The sequence below is a fragment of the Podarcis melisellensis genome (assembly GCF_964234715.1).
Source record: "Podarcis melisellensis genome assembly, chromosome: 7".
Lineage (NCBI taxonomy): Eukaryota > Metazoa > Chordata > Lepidosauria > Squamata > Lacertidae > Podarcis > Podarcis melisellensis.
In genome coordinates this window covers 84,194,970-84,217,566 of record NC_138539.1, presented here as the reverse complement: position 1 = coordinate 84,217,566, position 22,597 = coordinate 84,194,970, and the positions used below count along the sequence as shown (strand labels likewise).

At 45.8% G+C, this 22,597-nt stretch overlaps 1 protein-coding gene across 3 annotated transcripts in view; it reads left to right on the top strand.

Moving 5' to 3' along the window:
- Nucleotides 1-21,883, top strand: part of VWA8 (von Willebrand factor A domain containing 8) — a 99,992-nt gene extending 78,109 nt beyond the window's left edge. Inside the window, exons 38-46 of one of the 3 annotated variants that reach the window (XM_081917704.1) lie at nt 829-937; nt 1,273-1,429; nt 3,064-3,172; nt 7,420-7,545; nt 11,057-11,215; nt 13,321-13,419; nt 15,768-16,006; nt 17,857-17,997; nt 20,561-21,883. In XM_081917704.1, coding sequence (XP_081773830.1) covers nt 829-937; nt 1,273-1,429; nt 3,064-3,172; nt 7,420-7,545; nt 11,057-11,215; nt 13,321-13,419; nt 15,768-16,006; nt 17,857-17,965 — 1,107 coding nt within the window. In that variant the 3' untranslated portion in view covers nt 17,966-17,997; nt 20,561-21,883. Of the gene's footprint in view, nt 1-828; nt 938-1,272; nt 1,430-3,063; nt 3,173-7,419; nt 7,546-11,056; nt 11,216-13,320; nt 13,420-15,767; nt 16,007-17,856; nt 18,846-20,052; nt 20,256-20,560 lie in introns of those variants that run through there. The other 2 variants (XM_081917703.1, XM_081917705.1) reach the window with 2 other exon arrangements.
- The last annotated feature ends 714 nt before the right edge of the window (nt 21,884-22,597 follow it).

The window sequence follows — 22,597 nt, the reverse complement described above, 5'->3', positions numbered from 1 at the left end:
AGGGACTGAGCAACAGGAGCTCACCCCATCACAGGGATTCAAACCGCCAACCTTCTGATTGGCAAGTCCTAGGCTCAGTGGTTTAACCCACAGCAGGTATCTATAATCTCTTGATGGACATGGATGGAGCACATGGTGATAAATGTATCCAGTGTGTTCAGCATCAGATTTCTAACGAAGATTGGAAATGAATATATAAATTGTCCTCAAGCATTTATTGAGTACTGATCTAAAAGATAACTTTAAAATATATATAATAAACTATTTTGGAAGAAACAGAGAAGGCATTCCTGTTGGCCCATCAAAGGAAGCGGTGAGGTTCAAGGTCATGCAATTGAGTTGCCCAGGAGAGAGGGCAAGGTCCCTGGACTTGACAGGAAGTTTCACATTTTTAGCACCTTTGACGGTGGAAGAAGTTAAATCTTAGGATGCAAATCCAGACTCAAAAGCAAGTTCAGACACTTCCGCATTTTGTTACCTAACCTCTCGGAAGCAAGGGAGCATAAAGAGCATTTTGACAAAATTCAAATTAACTCCTTTCATTCTCTCTGCCCTCCTTGTTGATTTCTCTAAGGAGCCCTGAACTGCTACTCTTCTCTGATGCTTTATATGTTTTGACTTGCTCATACTCTTTCAGTGCCCCAAATATAGCCCTGATCTTCTTTCCTTCCCAGGAAACCTTTTATTTGATGCATTGCATCAGCCATCCTTTGGGCAAAGGAATAGTAATATGGTTAAGTTGGTTCTATGCCTGGACCTTATAAAGAGCACATGGCGGAGTATCCTATAACCATCATTTTTCTGCAGACTTTGTTTTTGCTTCAACAGATAACTATCGAGAGAGAAAGCGGTTTGGATGTCAGCTCTCCTAAGCATGGGAAGATAGATCCAGATAACACTCCTCATGTTGGTGGAAACATGTGGGCTGGTGGAACAGGTACAAAACCATTGTTTGCGCCTGACATTCAGGAGCCATCCCTGAAACGTGCTGAAGTGGTTAGGGTGTCCCAAGCTCTGTTGCGTATGTAGCATGCAGTTCTAAACAATTTGCTTGAAATGACAGTGTGCTGATCTGCTCATTCTCTAGGGCAGAGCTTTCCAAACTGTGTGTCACAACACAACACAACCTTCGGTTTGCTAGGAAAACTGTATGACTGTGTCGCGAAATGATGCATGATATCTAAAAAGTGTGTCACCAACATGAGACGTTTGAAAAGCCATTGGATTCTCCTCCATCCAAAATCAAGAGCGCTGTTTCTGCTTCTTTTCTAGGTGGAAGAGACACGGCTGGGCTGGGCGGCAAAGGCGGTCCGTACCGACTGGATGCTGGCCACAAGGTCTACCAGGTGTCTCAAGCGGAGAAAGATGCTGTGCCTGAAGAGGTGAAGAAAGCCGCCAGGGAGATGGGAGAAAAGGCTTTTAAACAGAGGTTAATATTCACTTTGTAATGGATTTCTCTTCATGCAATGGACACTTTGAAAGAAGCATTGGGTTTATAAAGTGAAATCCCTTGTGCCTACTAGACACATGATCCATCTAGGGTCCCAGCAGATAATGCATGTGTGTGCATTTAACATGCCTGATCTTTGTCATTTAAGCAGCAACAAGAGGAGCACCGATCAGGACTGTACCATGTAGGGAGCAGGCATAGTTCACTCTCCCCCCCCACTGCCCAGGCTGCAGTCCTAATAAAAATGATGCTAATACATGGGAGCATAGCTGTCAACCGTCCCTTATTTGGCGGAAAACTCCCTTATCCAGCGCCGTTTCCCGCTGCTGTCCCGGATTGATGATGTCCCTTAAATTTCCCAGGTTTCAAAGGAAGCAGCTCCTCTCCCTCCCTCCCTCCCTGCCGGCCAGGGAGGAGGGAGGCTCCAACTGTGTTGCTTGGCTGCGTTGCTCACCCAATAAAGAGTCTAAGAATGAATGGGGGGTGGAGCTTGCATGCCTTGTGCCGATCAAATCGGCCGTGTTGCCTGGGGACTCGCCTTTGCTCAGTGCTTCCCAGCGGAGAGGTGACGGTGGTTTTCCTTGCCGCATCCCCTTTGCCGGGTTGCTGCGCTGTGGGAACCACCGCTTGAGGCTTCGTTTGGCTGCTGGTTGACTAAAATCCCTTATTTTGGCTGCTGGTCCCTTATTTTTGAGGCTGCTGTCTGTAAGTTGACAGCTATGCATGGGAGAGATTCATTCAGCTCATGTAAAAACGTGAGTATGCATAAGAAGGCACACGCAGTTGCTCAGTAAATTATTTGCTCCTTTCCCTTCCGTCTCCACTTGACCTTTTTCTTGATTCCCCCAGGAAGTTGCTTGCAGTTATGTATAATTTACACCAATTGTCTTGACTGCTCCATTACTTGAACGATATTGTGCTATTTAGTTTGAAACCTGCTTGTCACACACGTGATCGCATTGGGAGCATGCGGGCGCATTGTTACTGAAGTGCTCTGATGGGGAGCTAAAGATTGGGTTTCCTCGGGAGAAAGTGGCAGGGCAAGCGGCAGTCTGGATGAGCCGTGAGACAGAGTCATAGAACTGTATAGAGTTGGAAGGGACCCGGCTAGGGTTGCCACGTGCCCTCTTTTTCCAGGACACGTCACAGATAGAGTCATCATAGCGATTCATAGCTAAAAGTAGAAGTCAGCAAATTTCTCCCCATTTTTGCTCTTCAAAATATGGCGGCCTAATTCTAGTCCAACTCCCTGTAAGAGAGGAATCACAAACTCTGTTTAAAAACCTCCAATATATGTGAAGGAAATCAAAGTGGCTACCTGAATGCTTCAGTTTTCTTGATTTCACTTCTATATCTTCTTGAAACAGTATAAGATAAGCCAGATTTCAGGATGTGAGAGTTCAGTATAAAAATAGTCTAGCTGAGATTCAAATTCTGTTGATATTTGGACCATCCCAGTTAATGTGGTAGAATGTCTGTTTTAGAACTTAAGCTATGAAGGCCTGTTTTATTCCGTACTTGTATGTCCTGTTTTAAGAAAGTTGACCAACTCTTTTATAGCTGTGCAAAATGCCTCTTACTCATTTCATTCTATATTCATCTCATTTCTTCAGACTGAAAGAAATACAGATGAGTGAATATGATGCATCTACATATGAGAGGTTCTCTGGAGCTGTTCGACGGCAAGTTCATTTACTCCGAATCATCCTGGATAATTTACAGGTAATAATTGACTTCTTAAAAAGTGATAAACTTCCTTTTCTGCACTTTACCTGACAGGAAATTATTTATTTTCAACTTACTGGCAAGGGGAAAAAAATATGAAAAGACGGGAGGGGTCTCTCTGGTATGAGGGTTTAATGGATGACTTGTGGGAGCTGTTTTACGGAACCCACTCAAAATTCTCTAGCGGTAGAAAACTAATCAGCTAGCAATGAGTTGTGATATTTGAATTCATTACTTGCTGACCCAACCAACTGGACATAAGTTGCATATCTGAGTAGACTGTCACAATAGGGATTTTCTGCCAAGGCTGCTGTATCTCTTCACATTTCAGCAGCGGTAACTCACACGTCCAGCTGCTGCCCATCAAGTCTATAGCTGTGAACAGTAGATCCATGTGAAATAAGAGGTGCTTCCTGCTTTGAATTTAAATCTTCATTTTGGAGTCCCAAAGCATCTCAGCCTTTTTTCTGAAGCTGCACCAATGCACCATCAATTACCTGTTTTCCTTTTTTTTATTTCCAAGTTTTGCTTAGGCCTCTGTGCAGTTTGCCACAGTTTTCAGTTCACTGGCAGGATCCCTTCCTGGCAGGATACACACAGCACAAAAAAGGATCACGATTTGATCACACAACATATATATTTGCGCACAAATTAAATTGCAGCTCACAAAGGAGTTGTAAACCAAAAGGAAGAGCAGAATGCAGGGATCCCATGGAATGGAAAACCTTCTCTTCCTTAATGTGCATATGTATGAACTGGGGCTAAGCTTATTTGTGGCCAGGGGTTAGAATATTGGAATGAAAGCTGTAAATATATAGAAGAGGAGGAGGAGGAGGAAGAGGAGGAAGAGGAGGAGGAGGAGAAGTTTGGACTTGATATCCCGCTGTGATGGGATAATGAGCTGCTTGTGCGTAAAAGCTTAATCCCTCTGGGGTTTGGCTGGTCAACCAAACCCAGGCACTAACGGAGCCCCCAAAGCATGGCTCCGTCAGTCGCTGGTAGCATCTGACAGTGGGCGTCTACGGAATTTGCTCCAACATAAAAGCTGTTTGACGGACATGCGCCTTCGTGACTCTCTGCGTGACAGTTTCCGGCGAGGGGTGGGAGTTGCTAACGGGGGTCTTGATACCTCTGCACTATTCTCACTAGAAGTATCCCAGAGCCTTCCCTCCGATTCCCCTTCCGCTGGAACTCCTGCGCTCCCCCTGCTGGTTCCTGCTTCTGCTGTAGGGTCTCTCCTATTCTCCTGGAGCCTTTCCCCCATCTCTCTCTCTGATGGCAGTTCCCTGACACCCGCCTTTCACTCCCCTTAAGGAGTCTCAAAGCGGCTAACAATCTCCTTTCCCTTCCTGCCCCACAACAAACACTCTGTGAGGTGAGTGGGGCTGAGAGACTTCAGAGAAGTGTGACTGGCCCAAGGTCACCCAGCAGCTGCATGTGGAGGAGCCGAGACGCGAACCCTGTTCACCAGATTACGAGACTACCACTCTTAACCACTACACCACACTGGCACTGAGATGGACTCTGAGCTCCTCTAACACCCTTGACAGGTCCATTTTGATAGGTGGGTAGGGCTCCCCATCCGTCACGCACCTGATTTTGCCATGAGGTCAGGTGAGCTGCGTATATCTAATGTCAGATGTCGAGAAGGTGGGTGGAGCTTGTGGGAAATGGCCCTGTGACCTCGTTTGGGCCATTGTCCATCCCTTTCCCGCTGCTGCTTTAGGAGGTGCTGCATCTAGTTTTGAAAGAGAGGGTGATTCGTGTCATAGTTCACTGATCCCTGAAACTCGTGCCATTGTGCTCAGATAATGCTTTCAGCTGAGTGAGCCTTTACATCTGCTCCAGGAGTGTTTCAGCTATTTGTCCATGGCGTGATCTTTCTTGACATCTGTGTTTCGCTGTCTGAAAGCCAGAGAGAGAAGGAGAAATGGACAAAGGGAATCCAGAGGAGGGCAACCAAAATGGTCAAAGGCCTGGAAACGATGCCTTATGAGGAACGGCTAAGGGAGCTGGGCATGTTTAGCCTGGAGAAGAGGAGGTTAAGGGGTGATATGATAGCCATGTTCAAATATGTAAAAGAATGTCACATAGAGGAGGGAGAAAGGTTGTTTTCTGCTGCTCCAGAGAAGCGGACACGGAGCAATGGATCCAAACTACAAGAAAGAAGATTCCACCTAAACATTAGGAAGAACTTCCTGACAGTAAGAGCTGTTTGACAGTGGAATTTGCTGCCAAGGAGTGTGGTGGAGTCTCCTTCTTTGGAGGTCTTTAAGCAGAGGCTTGACAACCATATGTCAGGAGTGCTCTGATGGTGTTTCCTGCTTGGCAGGGGGTTGGACTCGATGGCCCTTATGGTCTCTTCCAACTCTATGATTCTATGATTCTAAGATTCTATGAAGATAAGATTCCATTTGCAAAATGTGCAGTGAAATATTTTTTCTCAAAATCTGAGGAGCTCGCACTTTGTAGAGATTAAAAGAGCTTGACTGTGCCCCCAAATTGTTAAGACAGTGTGCTGTACCCCCCCCCAGCTTCTCTTTTTGTGTAAAAAAACCCAAATAGTTATTCCAGGTCGTAAGTGAAGAAACCTTCCAAATTCTGTTTGTGGTGGTGGTGGTAGTAGTAGTAGTAATTATAATTCGATCAAAATCTTCTTTTTGAAGATACTTTACTGTTGTTACATGTTATATATTGCATTTTAGGCTTTGGGCTCCCCAATTCAGGACTGCTGAGGGAGAAGGGGGAGGGGGAGGAAGCAGCCGCTAGCCCTGTGCCCCCTCCCTCAGGACCAGGGTCTCAGGAGTTGGTCCCTGGGGCCTAGAGACACAGAGCAGCACTTGCCACAACGTCAGGGAAGGAAGCGCATCCGTTTTCCTTTAGACTAACAAAAGGTTGTTTTAAGTTCATGGGGGAAGCGCCATGTGCTCTGTTTCCTGAGGCTTCATTGTCTTCCTGGGAAATGTGTAGCAAAACTATCTGACCAAGAAACCAGACATTCTTTGCTGCCTGTAAAAAAAAAAAGGAGGAGGAAAAGACTGGTATAGCTGTGAAATTTAACAACCTGCTTATTTGGTGTATGATCCCATTATTTGGGACTAGTTCTCACTGAGGTGATAAACCTGCGCCTGCGTGGTGCTACTTCATGCTGGAGGTTCATGTGGCTGAATGGACAATGGATGCCACAGAGACGTGGTCTGGACTTACCTTCTTCTTAACATGCACGCAATAGTGCCTCCTGCTCAGAGTCACAAAGCATCCTTAGACCAGTGAAACAGCAAGTCACGATGGAGTACAGGATCAGGTTTAAGGTGCTGGTTTTAACCTTTAAAGCCCTATACAGCCTAGGACCCTTGTACCTACGGGACCGCCTCTCCTAGTATGCCCCACAGAGAAACCTACGGTCTGCAAATAATAACATCCTCAAGGTCCCAGGCCTCAGAGAGGTTAGGCTGGCCTCAACTAGAGCCAGGGCCTTCTCGGCTGCGGCTCCAATCTGGTGGAACGCTCTGTCACAAGAGACTAGGGCCCTGCGGGACCTGACATCTTTCCGCAGGGCCTGCAAGACAGAGTTGTTCCACCAGGCCTTTGGTCAGGGCGCAGCCTGACTCCCTCCTCTGGCAAGCTGCACATAATTTTGCTTAATCGGTTGCCATCAATTGGATTTTAATTAATTTTTATAATGAAATATTTTTAGAATGTGTGATTATTTGACTGTTTGATTATTTGATTGTTGTTAGCCGCCCTGAGCCCAGCTTCGGCTGGGGAGGGCGGGATATAAATAAAATTTATTATTACTATTATTATTATTATTATTATTATACTGCATGTGGCTTAAGTGATGGCCAGCTGTTAACACGTCTCTCAAAGTCCAGTTACTTACATCAGTAACTGAAAGCTAACTGTATTTTGAGTGCTGTGTCATCTGCCCATCATCACTTAAGCCTTACAACTTGAACTATTAATAGTTTATTCGATAGGAAGGATCGATTATCAATGGAAAAGGGCTGTCACTCATTGGCAAAAGGTCCCAGCTGGAATCCCTGGCATCTCGAGGTAGGAAATGTCCGGGTCCAGTATAAGACAGAGCCCTGTGTTCCTAAATACTTGCCAATTTGTGTTTTGGTTTGAATATTTCTGCCAAACCTCATTGTAGAATTTGCAGCAGAAGTCCCATTAGTACTTCCAAAGACTTTTCAGAAAGAAAATAATCTTAAAGACAAGTGTTTCCTTTTTTTTCACAGGCAAAAGGAAAGGAAAGACAGTGGCTCAGGAACCAGGCCATTGGAGAACTAGATGATGCCAAGATAATTGACAGTCTGACAGGTGAAAAAACTATCTATAAGCGACGGGGAGATCTTGACCCACAAGTAAGTTAACTGAGACAAAGTTAAAGTGCATGCACACCAACTGTTTTCCTGGCACATATGCTTTTCTCAATCCATTTAACATTTTGCTGGGTAATTCGGTGTAATTTACAAAATTCTGCCCGCCCACCCCATTATTCACACATTTTATTCATGCATAAGGCAGAGCTTGCACAGAGCCTGCACGGCACAGAGCATGCCCCCCTGGAGTCTGGCACAGTGAATTTCTACAGAATCATTGCCCCTTCTGGGAGGCAACTGTGGTTGTCTTGCAGCTCCATGTAGGTTCCAGAATCACACTGTGCAATATGTTTGGAATAGAGTCAGTTCTCCTGCGGAGTCCATTGACATCGTTTGTGCTCATTTCATTTTGTGCTGCAGCTCTGTGTGACGTAACTCTGTCTCCAAACATGCCTTTGAGAGCAACTTTTCTCAGTCTTGGGTTTATGGTATTGAGTCAGCTGTTTTTACCTTTTCTGGACCCAGGGGGCAACCAGACATGACAGCCAGAGGTCTGGGATTAGAGCAGCTTCCCTTTATTATTTACTAAGTAGTTGCTGGAGGTGGTGAGGAGGAATCCGATAAGGATTGCGGTGCTGCTGGAAGAAATTGATCCTTTCTCCCCTCCCTCCATTTTCCTCATAAAACTGCCCTCTCCAAAGCTGCTGTTTTCTCTGCAGGTAAAAGGTAAAAGGACCCCTGACCATTAGGTCCAGTCGTGACCGACTCTGAGGTTGCGGCGCTCATCTCGCTTTACTGGCCAAGGAAGCCGGCGTATAGCTTCCGGGTCATGTGGCCAGCATGACTAAGCCACTTCTGGCAAACCAGAGCAGTGCACGGAAACGCTGTTTACCTTCCCGCCGGAGCGGTACCTTTTTATCTACTTGCACTTTGACGTGCTTTTGAACTGCTAGGTTAGCAGGAGCTGGGACTGAACAACGGGAGCTCACCCTGTGGCGGGGATTCGAACCGCCAACCTTCTGATCGGCAAGTCCTAGACTCTGTGGTTTAACCCACAGAGCCACCCGCGTCCCATGTTCTCTGCACGTAGCACACTTTTAAAGAATTGCAGGAGACCCAGTTACAGATCTCCCACAGTCTTCTGCCATTTGGCCCTCAGAATATGGAGATAATTGCTATGTGAACCTCGTAATGGGCAACTTGAATCAGCAGCCACATTCTGGGCTCTCTTTGCTGGCTGTGTGGCCCCCTGGAGAATTTCCTTCCCATGGCCGACCATGAAGACCTCCGCTTGGATGTGTCGACGTACGAAGGCCTCTGGTCCTAGGCCTGCAACTGTCGGAACTCCAGAGAGCTTAGCATTCGCAGTTAAATTCCACCCTCTTGTTATAATGTCTGTTCTGGGTCTTCTGGATTGAAGTAAATCATAAATAAGGGGGACAAAGAACTGAATTATGAGAAGCATCTCTATTTCAGTGGAGAAGAAGAGAATTCAAAACAAAATGCTTAAATGGTGATTCAGTGAAAGAATGACATTGGAAGCTAATAGAACAAAACAAATATTTTAAGCGTTTTTATCTGTTTGCCAAACTCTCCGTAAGCAGCTTGGTATTTGTATTCCGGCTTGCCTTGTTTCATGTGTCATGAAATACCTTTTCAGATCCAGGAGCAATGCCAGAAAGTGTTAAAACAGACGCTTCACTTTTAAAATGATCTACTTTATAGTCTGAGTGCAGTGTCGCCCAGAATCCCATTTTAAAGGCTGTAATGTCCGCAGACAAGCTTTGCAACACAAAGCCGAATTATCCCCATAATGCATGTTTTTTTTAAAAATCCATATTTGCTTTTGGAATGAATTCTGAATCTGAGATTTTAGTGTTGTTGTTTTTTTAAAAAAAGACTTTTACCTGCAGAACCTTATGTGAGATGTTTCTTGGATTTTGTTTCCAGTATGGGCAACTTAAATCCAGAAATCTATTCAGTAGATTTTTCTCAATACAGCGGTACCTTGGTTCTCAAACTCAATCCGTTCCGGATGTCCATTCCAAAACCAAAGCATTCCGAAACCAAGACACGCTTTCCCTTAGAAAGTAATGCGAAATGGATTAATCCGTTCCAGACTTTTAAAAACAACCCCTAAAACAGCAATTTAACATGAATTTTACTATCTAACAAGACCATTGATCCATAAAATGAAAGCAATAAACAATGTGCTACAGTCACACAATCAATCAATCAGTAGCTGAACTGGGTTCCACACAGTCACAAAAACGAAACAAAAAAAGCCGCAAAAACAAAAAGGCAAAATAAATAGCAAAAACAGACAGACCTCAACACTCAAAATGGAAGCGTAACACTCAAAACGGAGCACGTTCAGCCCCCGAAAAATGTTAGCAAACCGGAACACTTACTTTGGGTTTGCCGTCTTTGGGTTCCAAGTTGTTTGAGTACCAAGGTGTTTGAGAACCAAGGTAGCACTATATCTCAAAGAAGTGTTTTCCGTAACACTTTAACAGGATCACAATACCTTTATGAGGTAAAAAAGGTAAAAGTAAAGGACCCCTGACAGTTAAGCCCAGTCGCGAATGACTGGGGTTTTGGCACTCATCTTGCTTTACTGGCCAAGGGAGCCGATGTTTGTCTGCAGGCAGCTTTTCTGGCTCATGTGGCCAGCATGACTAAGCCGCTTCTTGTGAAACCAGAGCAGCGCACGGAAACGCCATTTACCTTCCCACTGGAGCGGTACCTATTTATCTACTTGCACTTTGACGTGCTTTCGAACTGCTAGGTTGGCAGGAGCTGGGGCCAAAAAACCCCATCGCGGGGATTCAAACCGCCAACCTTCCGATCGGCAAGCCCAAGCCCAAGCGCCACCCGCGACCTTTATGAGGCCCATGTGCAATTCACAAAACAGTGAGCCGACCCTTACTTTTCAGAGAATTGTTCCTTCGGGTCCCTCTTAAATGCACAAATAAAGAAGCAGAGGTAGCAGAGAAGGAGCTCATCTGCTCTTAGAACAGTGATTCAGAAAGGTACCTGAAAAAGTAATCAGAAGAATTTGTGCCCAGTTCACCTAGGTACTTTTGTTTTGTTTTTTTTATAAAAAATTTTATTAAGGTTTTTACATTACAAAAAATAAAGAAAAAGAAAAAAGAAAAAATACAAAATAAAAATTGTTAAAAACAATCAATCTTTCCATCACATTATTTTTCATTCACTTGTTTCTCGGACCTCCTCATACCTCCCTTTTTTGTATTCCAAATCAAATGATTAATTCAACAATTTCTTTCCCTCTTTACGCTACCCAAATCTTATTTTTAAATTATTACAATCTTAAATTTTTACTTGTATAAACCCATTTTTTCATACTCTTTTAACCCATTCCAGCTAGAAACCACTTAGTTCCAATCCTCACCTAGGTACTTTTGTACCAATTTTGCCTTAGAACATTTCTTTGAATCTGCCCTTCAAGCTAGCACGTAACTGTTTGTCCCTTTTGACTGAAGCTCCCTCACCCCCTTTACCAACGTGACTTGCTGTTTCTTTTTTTAAGCTGGGGAGCCCTCAGCAAAAGCCCAAACGCCTCCGCCTGGTCGTGGACGTCTCTGGCAGCATGTACCGCTTCAACGGGGTGGACGGGCGGCTGGAGCGCTCCATGGAAGCTGTTTGCATGGTTATGGAAGCCTTTGAGAATTACGAACAGAAATTTAAGGTGATTTGCACATGAACCTATTAACTTTTCAGCATTAGCTTTTCCAGTAGACCATTTCCAGCAGAAATATGTAGACTGCACTTCTGCTCGCAAAAGGAATAGACATTTCTTTCCCTTACGAAACCAAAAAGCAGTCTTACCTGGGAGCATTGCAGAGTACAAAAATCAATTGCGTTTTGCCTCTAGCTTTAGTGTCTAAAAGCTCATGTTAAATGTTGGTAGTAGTGACGCTTCAGCATATTGCATCAATATAACTTTAGCTTTATTTACCGTATTTTTCGCTCTATAGGACGCACTTTCCCCCCTCCAAAAATGAAGGGGAAATGTGTGTGTGCATCCTATGGAGCGAATGCAGGCTCCTTGGCTTCAGCGATAGCAACGCGAAGCCTCCGGAGCGCAGAGGGAGAGCTCCCCCTGCGCTCCGGAGGCTTCGCGTTGCTTTTGCTGAAGCCCCCGGAGCACAGTGGGAACGCCCGCTGCGCTCCGGGGGCTTCAGGCAGCTATCCGCAAGCCTTTGGAGCGCAGCAGGAGTTCCCGCCGCGCTCCGAAGGCTTGCAGATGGCCGCCTGAAGCCTGAAGAGCGAGAGGGGTCAGTGCACACCGATCCCTCTTGCTCTCCAGGCTTCGCTTCACTGGAGAGGCACTGCACAGTTTTCCCTCTCTGCGCAGCGCCCCTTCAGCGAAGCGGGAGGAGAAATGGAAGGGGCTCCGTTTCTCCTGCCGCTTCACTGAAGGGGCGCTGAGCAGAGAGGGGGAGAATTTTTTTTTCCTGTTTTCCCCCTCCTATGGTCCGGTGCGTCCTATAGAATGAAAAATACGGTATCTCATGTGCCTTCCTTTCCCCCGGACCTTTTCATACATCAACAGAGCATGAGACGCTCAGGGTCGTGGGTTCAAGTCTCACAGTGGGCAAAAAGATTCCTGCATTGCAGGAGTTGGACTAGATCAGTGTTTTTCAACCACTGTTCCGCGAGATGTTGCCTGGTGTGCCGTGGGGAAAATTGAAAAATTCGAAAGATTTTTTTTAAAAAAAATGTCAAATTTTCGCCCACTAGGCGGGCGCTGGACTGTGTCCACCCTATTTTCCATCCGTCCTGGGTGGGGATCAGATCGGATGGGATTGGATGAGAGCGGACAGGCGGTCCGCTCTCATCCGATTCCCCATAGAGAGCAGTGGGGCTCTGACATCTCTGACACAGTGCAGAGACGGAGCTGTCATCCGCCGGCTCAGTGGGGATCAGCAGATCGATCCCCGCTGAGCAGAGAACGGTCCGCAACGTTTTTGTTTGCCATTAAAGAAAAAAATATTAAACATTTTCTAATGGTGGTGTGCCTCGTGATTTTTTTTCATGAAACAAGTGTGCCTTTGCCCAAAAAAGGTTGAAAAACACTGGACTAGATGACCCTCAGAGTCCCTTCCAACTCTCTGGTTCCACAAAGCTAATGGTGCAAAAGATTTGTGAGTCTTTATGGTGCAATTGGACTGCCTTCTGTCTGTGTAAGAGAGGTTTCAACATCCCTCTCTTATCCGGAAACATTTTAAATGTCTGTTGGCCAGATCATGCTTTTACTACATGTCTACTACAACGTTTATGCATTCTTTGTCCGTTTGGTTTTAACGTTAATGTTACCAGTAATTTTAAAATGACTATTTTATATTTCTCATGTAAGCTGCTTAGTTTTTGTTGATTAAGTGGCATATAGGTCTTGTCAAATAAAATTAATATTCAGAGAAATATAGGCAGTCAGAGACTGGACAGCTTAAAAGATAACCCTTCCCCTGGTATTCCAGTATGAATTTGCCTGATCTGTCCATGGAAGCTGATGCTGAAAAGCACATGCTGTTGTGGTTTGCTTAAAAGGGCTGAACAATCAATATTAAGAATTTGAATGTGTAACTAAAGGCATAAAATGTGCCTCTTCCAGCCTTAATTTGTACTTTGGCCTGTGAGCACAAGGTTTTTTTTTTTTTTTAATAGCACAGAAATTGGTGGGTGGCAAATGGTGGTTCAAGGCTCCAAACTGTGATCGGCGCCTTATGGTAAAACGTACATTTTATTATGGGGACAATGCCTCAAAATGATGTTTAAATCTTTTCCATGCAGTATGACATCACCGGGCATTCGGGAGATGGTTTTAACATTGCCGTGGTCCAGAATGACAATGTTCCGAAGAACAATAAACATAGATTGGAAATTTTGAAGGTAAACCTTTACTGGAGGAAATTCTTAGACATTTGTGTAGTGCCTGCTGTCCCGGAAAGAGAACCAAGCGGGACAGGGAGTGTGAAAGTATAAACATGTTGTAAAAAAACCCCCCACCTTTGGCACGTAGGAATCTGAATATAAGAACGTAAGGAGAAGCTGCTGGATTCGGCCAATTGCCCATCTAGTCGAGGATCCTGTTCTCACAGTGGCTGCCAATATATTATTTGTTTTTATGGAGTATCTTTCTAGAACGGCCTCCTTTAACATACGGATTTCCTTCCCTGTCCGGATGGTGTTCTCACCAGTTGCTACTGTTGTGGGTAGTTATAGTTCTCTTCTATGCATCTGAGCTTTGCAGAGGGTTCACAGACCACCTGGACCTCTCGCATTTAATGGGTTTTCTCCAAAAATGGCGTGCGCATGGAGATAGACACGAATAATGAATCTTGTCAACTGAAGATAACACTTCACAAATCCTTTCTTTTCTAAGGAACCACAAAACATTTTATTTTTCTGCAAATTCTCATCTCTTGTTGTTAAGGCGTCATATCCCATATTTTACTATTGAAATAAACGCTAGACGCCTGGTTTTTCTGCATGCGCTTTGAGCCTTCCAGCAAAGGCCTGTTATGGATGGCATTCATTTTTTTCTACTCTGCTCTAGAGCGATGCTGTCAGAAATGAAGGGCCGTTCTCTTTAATTCCAATTTGGTCGACATGGTGCATATACTCAACCACCACCTTCTCAGTCCACTAGGGGTTTGCCTAAGAAAGCCGACGCCACAAGTCTTATCTTATGTTCCCAGTGAGATACTGTCAGAGCTGCCTCTAGGTCCCAGCTCACAGAGGACCAACGCTAGTCAGTAATAATGTACAAAAGTCTTTATTGAGGTTCAGTTTCCATTTCCAAGCCGCAGCGTGCAGCTCTACGTCTTAGAACCTAGATCGGCGAAGCTCCGTCTGAGTCTCCACCCCCTGTACACCAGTTTAAGACTCTAGCCTTACTCCACCTCTTCCGTCGCTCCTTTCTCCTCTGGGTCCTTCTGCCCCCCTGGGTCTCCTCCTTTCTGGACTCTTCTGACGCTGACCCCCCTGACTCCTGTCCCTCCTTTCGGCGGGCTTTAGGACCTGGCTCCCTATCCGGGCTACCTGCTGTGCCGCTCGCCTGTACATTTGAACTTGGCGCGCGCGCCCAGCCTCCAACCTTCCTCTTGACCGTTTCCCCGCTCTCCGATGGAGGCGTGTCCAATCCTGACTCATCTCCTCCCGCTGGCGGTGAGCAGCCTGATCCCGATACCTGGGACTCCTCCCCCCTACTGCTCTCTGGTGGGGAAGCTGGTCCTGATTTCCAACTGCTGCTCTCTGAGTCCCCTCTGGCCCCTTCTTCCTGGGGTGTCCCCCTAGGCACCCCCTTGCTCTGACCATGGGAGCCCCTTTCTGTGAATCTTCCGATTCGCTGGAGAGACTCAGAGACCTCGGACCACTGTCATCGCTTACGCTTCCTTCGGATTCCTCCCCCTCGCTCTCCATTTCCTCCCTTTCTTGTGCCTCTGCTCCTGAGCCCCTGACAGATATGTTTTTGGTTTACAGATCCATTTATTTTCCATATTTGTCCCCCAGGTGCATAGCTGTCAACCGTCCCTTATTTGGCGGGAACCTCCCTTATCCCAGCGCGGTGTCCTGCTGCTGTCCCTTATTGATGATGTCCCTTAAATTTCCCGGGTTTCAAAGGAAGCAGCTCCCCTCCCTCCCTCCCTCCCTCCCTCCCTCCCAGCCAGGGAGGAGGGAGTCTCTAACTGTGTTGCTTGGCTGCATTGCTCACCCAATAAGGAGTCTAAGAACGACTGGGGGGTGGAGCTTGCATGCTTTGTGCCTATCAAATCGGCCACATTACCTGGGGACTCGCCTTTGCTCAGAGCTTCCCAGCGGAGAGGTGACGGTGGTTTTCCTTGCTGCATCCCCTTTGCCGGGTTGCTGCACTGTGGGAACCACCGCTTGCTGGCTGGGCTTTCTGCCTTTGGCTCGGAGGGGCTCAGAAGTTGAACATACCTGTGCCCAGGCCCAGAAAATTCCTTATTTTGGCTGCTGATCCCTTATTTTCGAGGCTGCTGGTCCCTTATTTTCAAATCTGTAAGTTGACAGCTATGTCGAGGTGTGTCCCATCTCATTTTGCTTTTTCACTTTTCACTTTTTTTGCTTTCAAAAAGTTGCTTTATCATCTGAACTAGAATTTGGACACGAATTCACCTGCAATAGGCTTTTCCATTCAATGGGTGCCGAAATATTTGCTTCCTTGTTTTTCATTTCTGTGCCTCTTTTTGTTGATGTTTTCACCCCCTCCTCAGATAATGCATGCCCACGCGCAGTTCTGTATGAGTGGCGACCACACTCTGGAGGGCACAGAGCACGCCATTCGGGAGATTGCGAAAGAAGAGGCAGACGAGTACTTCGTCATAGTCTTAAGCGATGCCAACCTTGAGCGGTACGGCATCCCCGCAGCACGGTTTGCTCAAGCCTTGACCATCAACCCCAAAGTGAACGCATTTGCCATATTCATAGGCTCCTTAGGAGATCAGGCGGACAGGTAGGTCAATGACTTCATGGCATGAATACATATGGCATAAGTTTTCTTTAAAAATGTGTTCTGTTGGCCACAAATCTGCTCAGGTCTGGCCCTCTGGCCAGGCTGGTTGCCTAGCATCACACAGAGTTTCTTGTGCTGTGAGTGGCAGAGAACTCATGGCAAGCTGAGCTTTGCAGAAAGCAGAAACTTCTGCCCGTGCCAGAGTTCGGTGTGACAAATGAGAGATTCGCCCTTTCTTCTGCTGTGTGTTTAACTCAGTATTGGTTGAAGTAAAATGCTACCTTACCAAAGGGCTGCTTGTATTCTGTGCCTCCAAAGACTACCTCTCGCAATTAAGAAATGTAATAAAAATTATTATTATTATTATTATTATTATTATTATTATTATTATTAAATTCTACTTTAAATCAGTCATTGGTTTTGTGCTCTGGGGAACACAAAACACGTTTCCTCATGGATTTGCTGTATATCCCACATCTTATGGGACGTGGGTGGCACATTGGCTTGCCAATCAGAAGGTCGGCAGTTTAGACTATCTAAAGAAATATTCAAAAATTAGCGAATGTTAGATTGATGCTGGATGAGAAAGTTAGGGGTTAAATAGCAACAATGGTTATGATTAAAGAAAATGAGGGTTAACAAAACTAAATTGAAAATAAGGGAAGGATTTGCTGACCAATTAATTAGACATGAGAATACAGAAAGGGGAGGCATGAGGAAGTCGGGAAAGTAAGTTATAAGAAATTAAGATCTGAAATTATACGTGTTGTATGTTTTTTCTATGTTTTATTATTTTAAAAATTTGTGAAAATCTTAATAAAAATTTATTAAAAAAACAAAAAACAGAAGGTCGGCAGTTCGAATCCTCTCGACAGGGTGAGCTCCCGTTGTTCAGTCCCTGCTCCTGCCAACCTAGCAGTTCGAAAGCACGTCAAAGTGCAAGTAGATAAATAGGTACCACTCCGGCGGGAAGGTAAACGGCGTTTCTGTGCTGCTCTGGTTCGCCAGAAGCGGCTTAGTCATGCTGGCCACATAACCTGGAAGCTGTACCCTCAGCCAGTAAAGCGAGATGAGCGCCACAGCCTCAGAGTCAGTCACTACTGGACGTAATGGTCAGGGCTACCTTTACCTTTTACCACATCTTAGGTGACACCCTATCGCGATCCCATTGGGCAAGCCCCATAATATCCAGAGTGTTAATGCTGTACTTTCCTTTGTGCCGACTGCCACGCACGTGCATAGCACATAGCAAACACAAATAGAAAGGAGTCTTGCTGCAGAAAGACTTTTGCAGAGGCAAAGCTTTTTCCGCTTGCTCCCACCAAAGTTTCCAAGTCTTTCAGGTTGCAGTTACAGTACAAGAGATTTAGAAGGAAGTTTTTACTTTCTTCTTAAGAGCATTTAAACATTATTTGATGTATTTAGTGTAAAGGTAAAGGGATCCCTGACCGTTAGGTCCAGTCGCGGACGACTCTGGGGTTGTGGCACTCATCTCGCTTTATTGGCCGAGGGAGCCGGCGTTTGTCCGCAGACAGCTTCCGGGTCATGTGGCCAGCATGACTAAGCCGCTTCTGGCGAACCAGAGCAGCGCACGGAAACGCCGTTTACCTTCCCGCCGGAGTGGTATCTATTTATCTACTTGCACTTTGACATGCTTTCAAGCTGCTAGGTTGGCAGGAGCTGAGACTGAGCAACGGGAGCTCACCCCGTCACGGGGATTCGAACCGCCAACCGTCTGATCAGCAAGCCCTAGGCTCTGTGGTTTAGACCACAGCGCCACCCACGTCCACATATTTATTGTAGTGGGACACAATTTGCAATCATGTATTTTTCTCTTTCCTGATCTGCAGGTTGCAAAGGACGCTGCCAGCCGGCCGGTCCTTTATTGCCATGGACACCAAGGACATCCCACAGATTCTACAGCAGATCTTCACCTCCACCATGCTGTCAAACGCCTAGGAAGAGGCCTGCTTTTAACCTGTAACTGGTCGGTTGTATATGGGAAGCACCTCAGCGGAGTTTAAGAGGGTGATCTAATTCTAGTAACATTGGGCGGAATCTAGCGTTGTACGGGTGGACTTTGTGCTTCCGTAAAGGGACTTTGCCTCCCTCCCCAAGCCCACGCGTGCCTCAATGTTTTCTGTGGAGGGAGGAGCCCTCAACATGATTAGAGGAGAGAGGATAGGAAGAAGAAGCTGCCTTCTACACGTGTAAGTGGTGATCATGGAAGGCACAGAATACAACCCGTAGGCTTTCAATTGGAATAAGTACTATACTTTACATTGGAGTATATATTGTACTTAAATGCGCATATCTACCTATTACTGCTACATTTGAGTAAAAACCTTAGTGGGTTTTTTAAAAAAGAAACCCCACCCACATTAAAAGCTTTCAGTAATTTAAACTTTCCATCTACAGTTTCCTTAGACACTGATTTGCACTGAATAACTTGTCAACTGCAGACATGTCCAAAGTCCATTTCGGGAGCCTAATCCGGCCTGCTGGTCGGTTTAATCCAGCCCCTGTGGCAGTTTATTTCCTGGGTAAAATCCTAAAAAAACCCCTCAGCAACTTCAACCCTAAATAAAGCTCAACAACTTTGGTTGGCCCTCATGGCCCTTCACTTCATCAAATCTGGCCCTCTTTGAAAAAAGTTTGGTCACCACTGGTCTGCTGCAAAAAGCAGGATGTTTTGTCATTTCCCATTGATCCTTTTTTGGAGCTGGTAAAACTCATAACAATTTTCTGTCCCTTAATAAGAATGAATGTGGTAATGTGCACATCGGACAGATCTAATAGTCTCCCTTTGCGTTTTCTGCCTCCAGTAGAAATGCAGGGTACAGTGGTGCCCCGCTAGACGAATGCCTCGCAAGACGAAAAACCCGCAAGACGAAAGGGTTTTTCGGTTTTTGCGACGCTTCGCTAGACGATTTTCCCTATGGGCTTGCATCGCAAGACGAAAGCCCATAGGGAAATCTCGGGGACCTTTTTTTAAATGCTGGCGGTGGGGAGCAAAGCCTTCCCCCCCCTCCGGACTTCAGAAGAGGTCCAGGAAGGCCGGCGGGGGCGAAAGGCTTTGCTCCCCACCGCCAGCATTTTAAAAGCGGTCCGGGATAGCAGGGAAGCGCTTCCCGCTATCCCGGACGGCTTTTGAAGGCAGGCAGGGGGGGCAAAGACTTTTGCCCCCCCTGCCTGCCTAACTGGGGGCTTTTAAATCGCCCCGGGACTGTCCGGGGCGATTTAAAAGCCCCCGGACGGCTTTTGAAGCCTCCCCCCCGCCCGGCTTCGGGGCATCATCCCGATGCCGGGCGGTGGGGCAGGAACGCCTCCCCCAGCCGCCCGGCTTCGGGGCATCGTCCCGATGCCGGGCGGTGGGGCAGGAAAGCCTCCCCCAGCCGCCCGGCATCGGAACGATGTCCCGAAGCCGGGCGGCCGGGCGGGAAAGCCTCCCCCCCCCGCCCGGCTTCGGGGCATCGTCCCGATGCCGGGCGGTGGGGCAGGAACGCCTCCCCCAGCCGCCCGGCATCGGAACGATGTCCCGAAGCCGGGCGGCCGGGCGGGAAAGCCTCCCCCCCCCCGCCCGGCTTCGGGGCATCGTCCCGATGCCGGGCGGTGGGGCAGGAAAGCCTCCCCCAGCCGCCCGGCATCGGAACGATGTCCCGAAGCCGGGCGGCCGGGCGGGAAAGCCTTTGTCCCCCCTGCCTGCCTTCCCAGGGGCTTTTAAATCGCCCCGGACAGCGGAGAAGTCCTCCGCTGTCCCGGGCGATTTTAAAATGCCGCCCGCCAGAAGAGGTCGGGGGAAGGCTTTTTCCATAGGAACTCATTAATTGATTTTCAATGCATTCCTATGGAAAACCGTGCATCGCAAGACGAAAAACTCGCAAGACGAAGAGACTTGCGGAACGAATTAATTTCGTCTTGCGAGGCACCACTGTAGTGTTAAGGTGTGGAGGCTGATGGGCTGGGGTGCTTCGCAGCTGTCTCACAGGCATCTGAAAACTTCCGAGAATTTCAAATGAAAAACCAATTTGTTTAATTCTGGATAGTTAATCTACCCTTGAATTTGCTGCAGTGTGAGCAGTGTTTTGTTCGCCCATCAAAGGTACTGCACACATGGGACAAGTAGCATTTTTAAAAATAATAATATAATTTCAGCTATTTATATATCACCTAATCATGAATGTTTCCAAGTGGTGTACATAGAAATTGCAAAAGCATATTAACGAATAAAATAAAATAAAAAATCATTCATTAAAAACTCCAAAGCTTCATTTAAATGCCTGCTAGAATAGAATGGCCGTTACTGTTTTTCAGAAGCTTAGGATTTTCTTCTACACTGTGTAGAAGAAAGGATTTTCTTCTACTCTGTATAATCTAACTGTGATTATAAGCTACAGTGCATCTGCAAACACTGAAATAAAATGCCCAGAGGCATTTAGTTGCAGCTGACTTTCTGAGACTGTGTTAAGTGAAAATATTTGACCAGGCTAAGAACCAAATCAGATTTTCCCAATCTAAATGTTTCTCCTGAAGCTGCTGTTTGTCTTGTAGGAGAAAAACACTGCATAGCACGATGCTGACTCTGTCCAATTATGAAGAGACGGCAAAATGTCTCGAGATAGACAGAGCTCCGCCATCCACAGTGAAGTGGTACTTGAGAGCCATTCCTTGTCCACTGAATGAGCCAGAAAAATGTGGAGTTGTTCTGAAAGCCAGAGCAGTACAATATCAGAGCAAACTCCTTAGCATCATTTCCCACCATCCAAGGCAGTGAGATGTTGCTGTACTCAGGCATGACAATGTTCCTGATGATGGAAGGGCAACAGATAATAGCATAAAACTGGTAAAGGTCATGAGCTTCCTCTAAATGCGAAACTTTAAAAACAAAAACCAGCTTAGGGGCAATGCGAGGAATCAAGAGACACAAATGGTAATATTTTATTGCGTTCATAAGCAGACTGGCGTGAAAGCACCACCATCCACATATGGCAAACTCTGAAATTCTGTTTTAGTTTAGTAAGTTGCAAGAGTGAATCATGGTTATGTATTAAGATGCCTCACAATCACTTGGCTCTGGAGCGCATGTTACTTGTCAGTTTGTTAAATCTGCTAAATTCAAACCAGGGGGAGGAGAGAAATAATATTGTGGATTTCATTCCTCTCCAACAAATCCTCAAGGCGGTTCACAATGTATTTCAAAACGTAAACGTCTCAATTCAAAATTCTGGATTAAGAGAGAGAGGCAAGGCAGGTAGTACATCAGAAAACGAGGCGGGTCAGCAGAATATCTTCAGCTAGAAAATGTTTTAAGATTTAACATTAATTAACATTCTTTCCCGGGAAAATAATAACGCAAGGTGGTTGTTTGCTGAAACAGTCACCCTCCCCATGTGAGACTGTATGTGTTGTGATACACAAGAGAATGAGCTGAAGAAACAACAAAGCAGTGTGTGAACAAGGCTTTTTAAGAATTGGATGTAAAATGCAAAATACACTTTCTACAAATTTCTTACAACCTTTTTCTTATGTGCAATTCAATGACAAATAGAAAATCTATGGGGAAGGTTGATTTTTTAAAGGAAAATGGTAGCATTTCTACTTCTGTGCCCTAAGACCCTGAAGGGCTGTACTCTTATTTTTTTAAGATTTCTTCATGATTTGGCGTTTGGACTCATTCCTTGTTTTCTAGACTTTGCATTACACTCACAATGTCAGTCAGTTTTCGGATCTCTTCCCAGCTCAGCCACATTGGCAAGCAAGCAAACGTTTCTTTAAATAGCCCATCTGCTGCATCCAGAGACGTGTGAACAATAATAACCCGTTTTCCCCATTCTGACATTTAAAAGAATAAATAAGGGTCTCTTTGTATCTAGAGAACACAGTGTGTAGGTCTTTATTTTCTATTTTCACTCATAACAGAATGCAGTGGGGGGGGGGGACTCGCCCCAGTGTGAACAATTTCCCACAAGTGTTCTTTTTGAAAATATGCTTCAGTGCCTCTCTGGAAGTTAATGTACTACAGCCATAAAGAAATTTGCACTTGGAGAAGGGAGGAATTCAGTTCGGTGAAAGCAGCTGCAAGGTTTGATAAAAGGTTTTTGGGGGAAAGTCAACTAACCTTTACTGCTGTCCGAGTGATTTATTTAAAGGTGGCTTCTAAAACAGTACAAACCCAGGAGGAGAGTATGATACGAGTCTCCTCAATGCAACCCTCAAATAATCTTCACATTCGAAATTGACCCTCCTTCAGAACAGGACGACTGAATTTCCCTCTTCCCAACAAAAACGAATATATCAGGAATATATTTAGGCTCAACATTCTTGCCCTCCAAGTTCATCACGAGTAACCAAATATTGAAAGACTGCGCAACACGCAATGTTGCTTTTACTGAAATGAATGTCTACATTAATTAAAATGGGGTCAGGAAACATGCCGGGAGGGGGAGGTATTCCTTATGAAACCAGACCGAATTCAAGAGATCTGGCTTCACAGACTACCGTACGTACGCCAGCCGAGTGTTCCCATTGTTTTGATGCTCAATAGAAGCTCAGTTGCTACAGCTCTGTCGCTCCCATCCATGTCTGTCATAT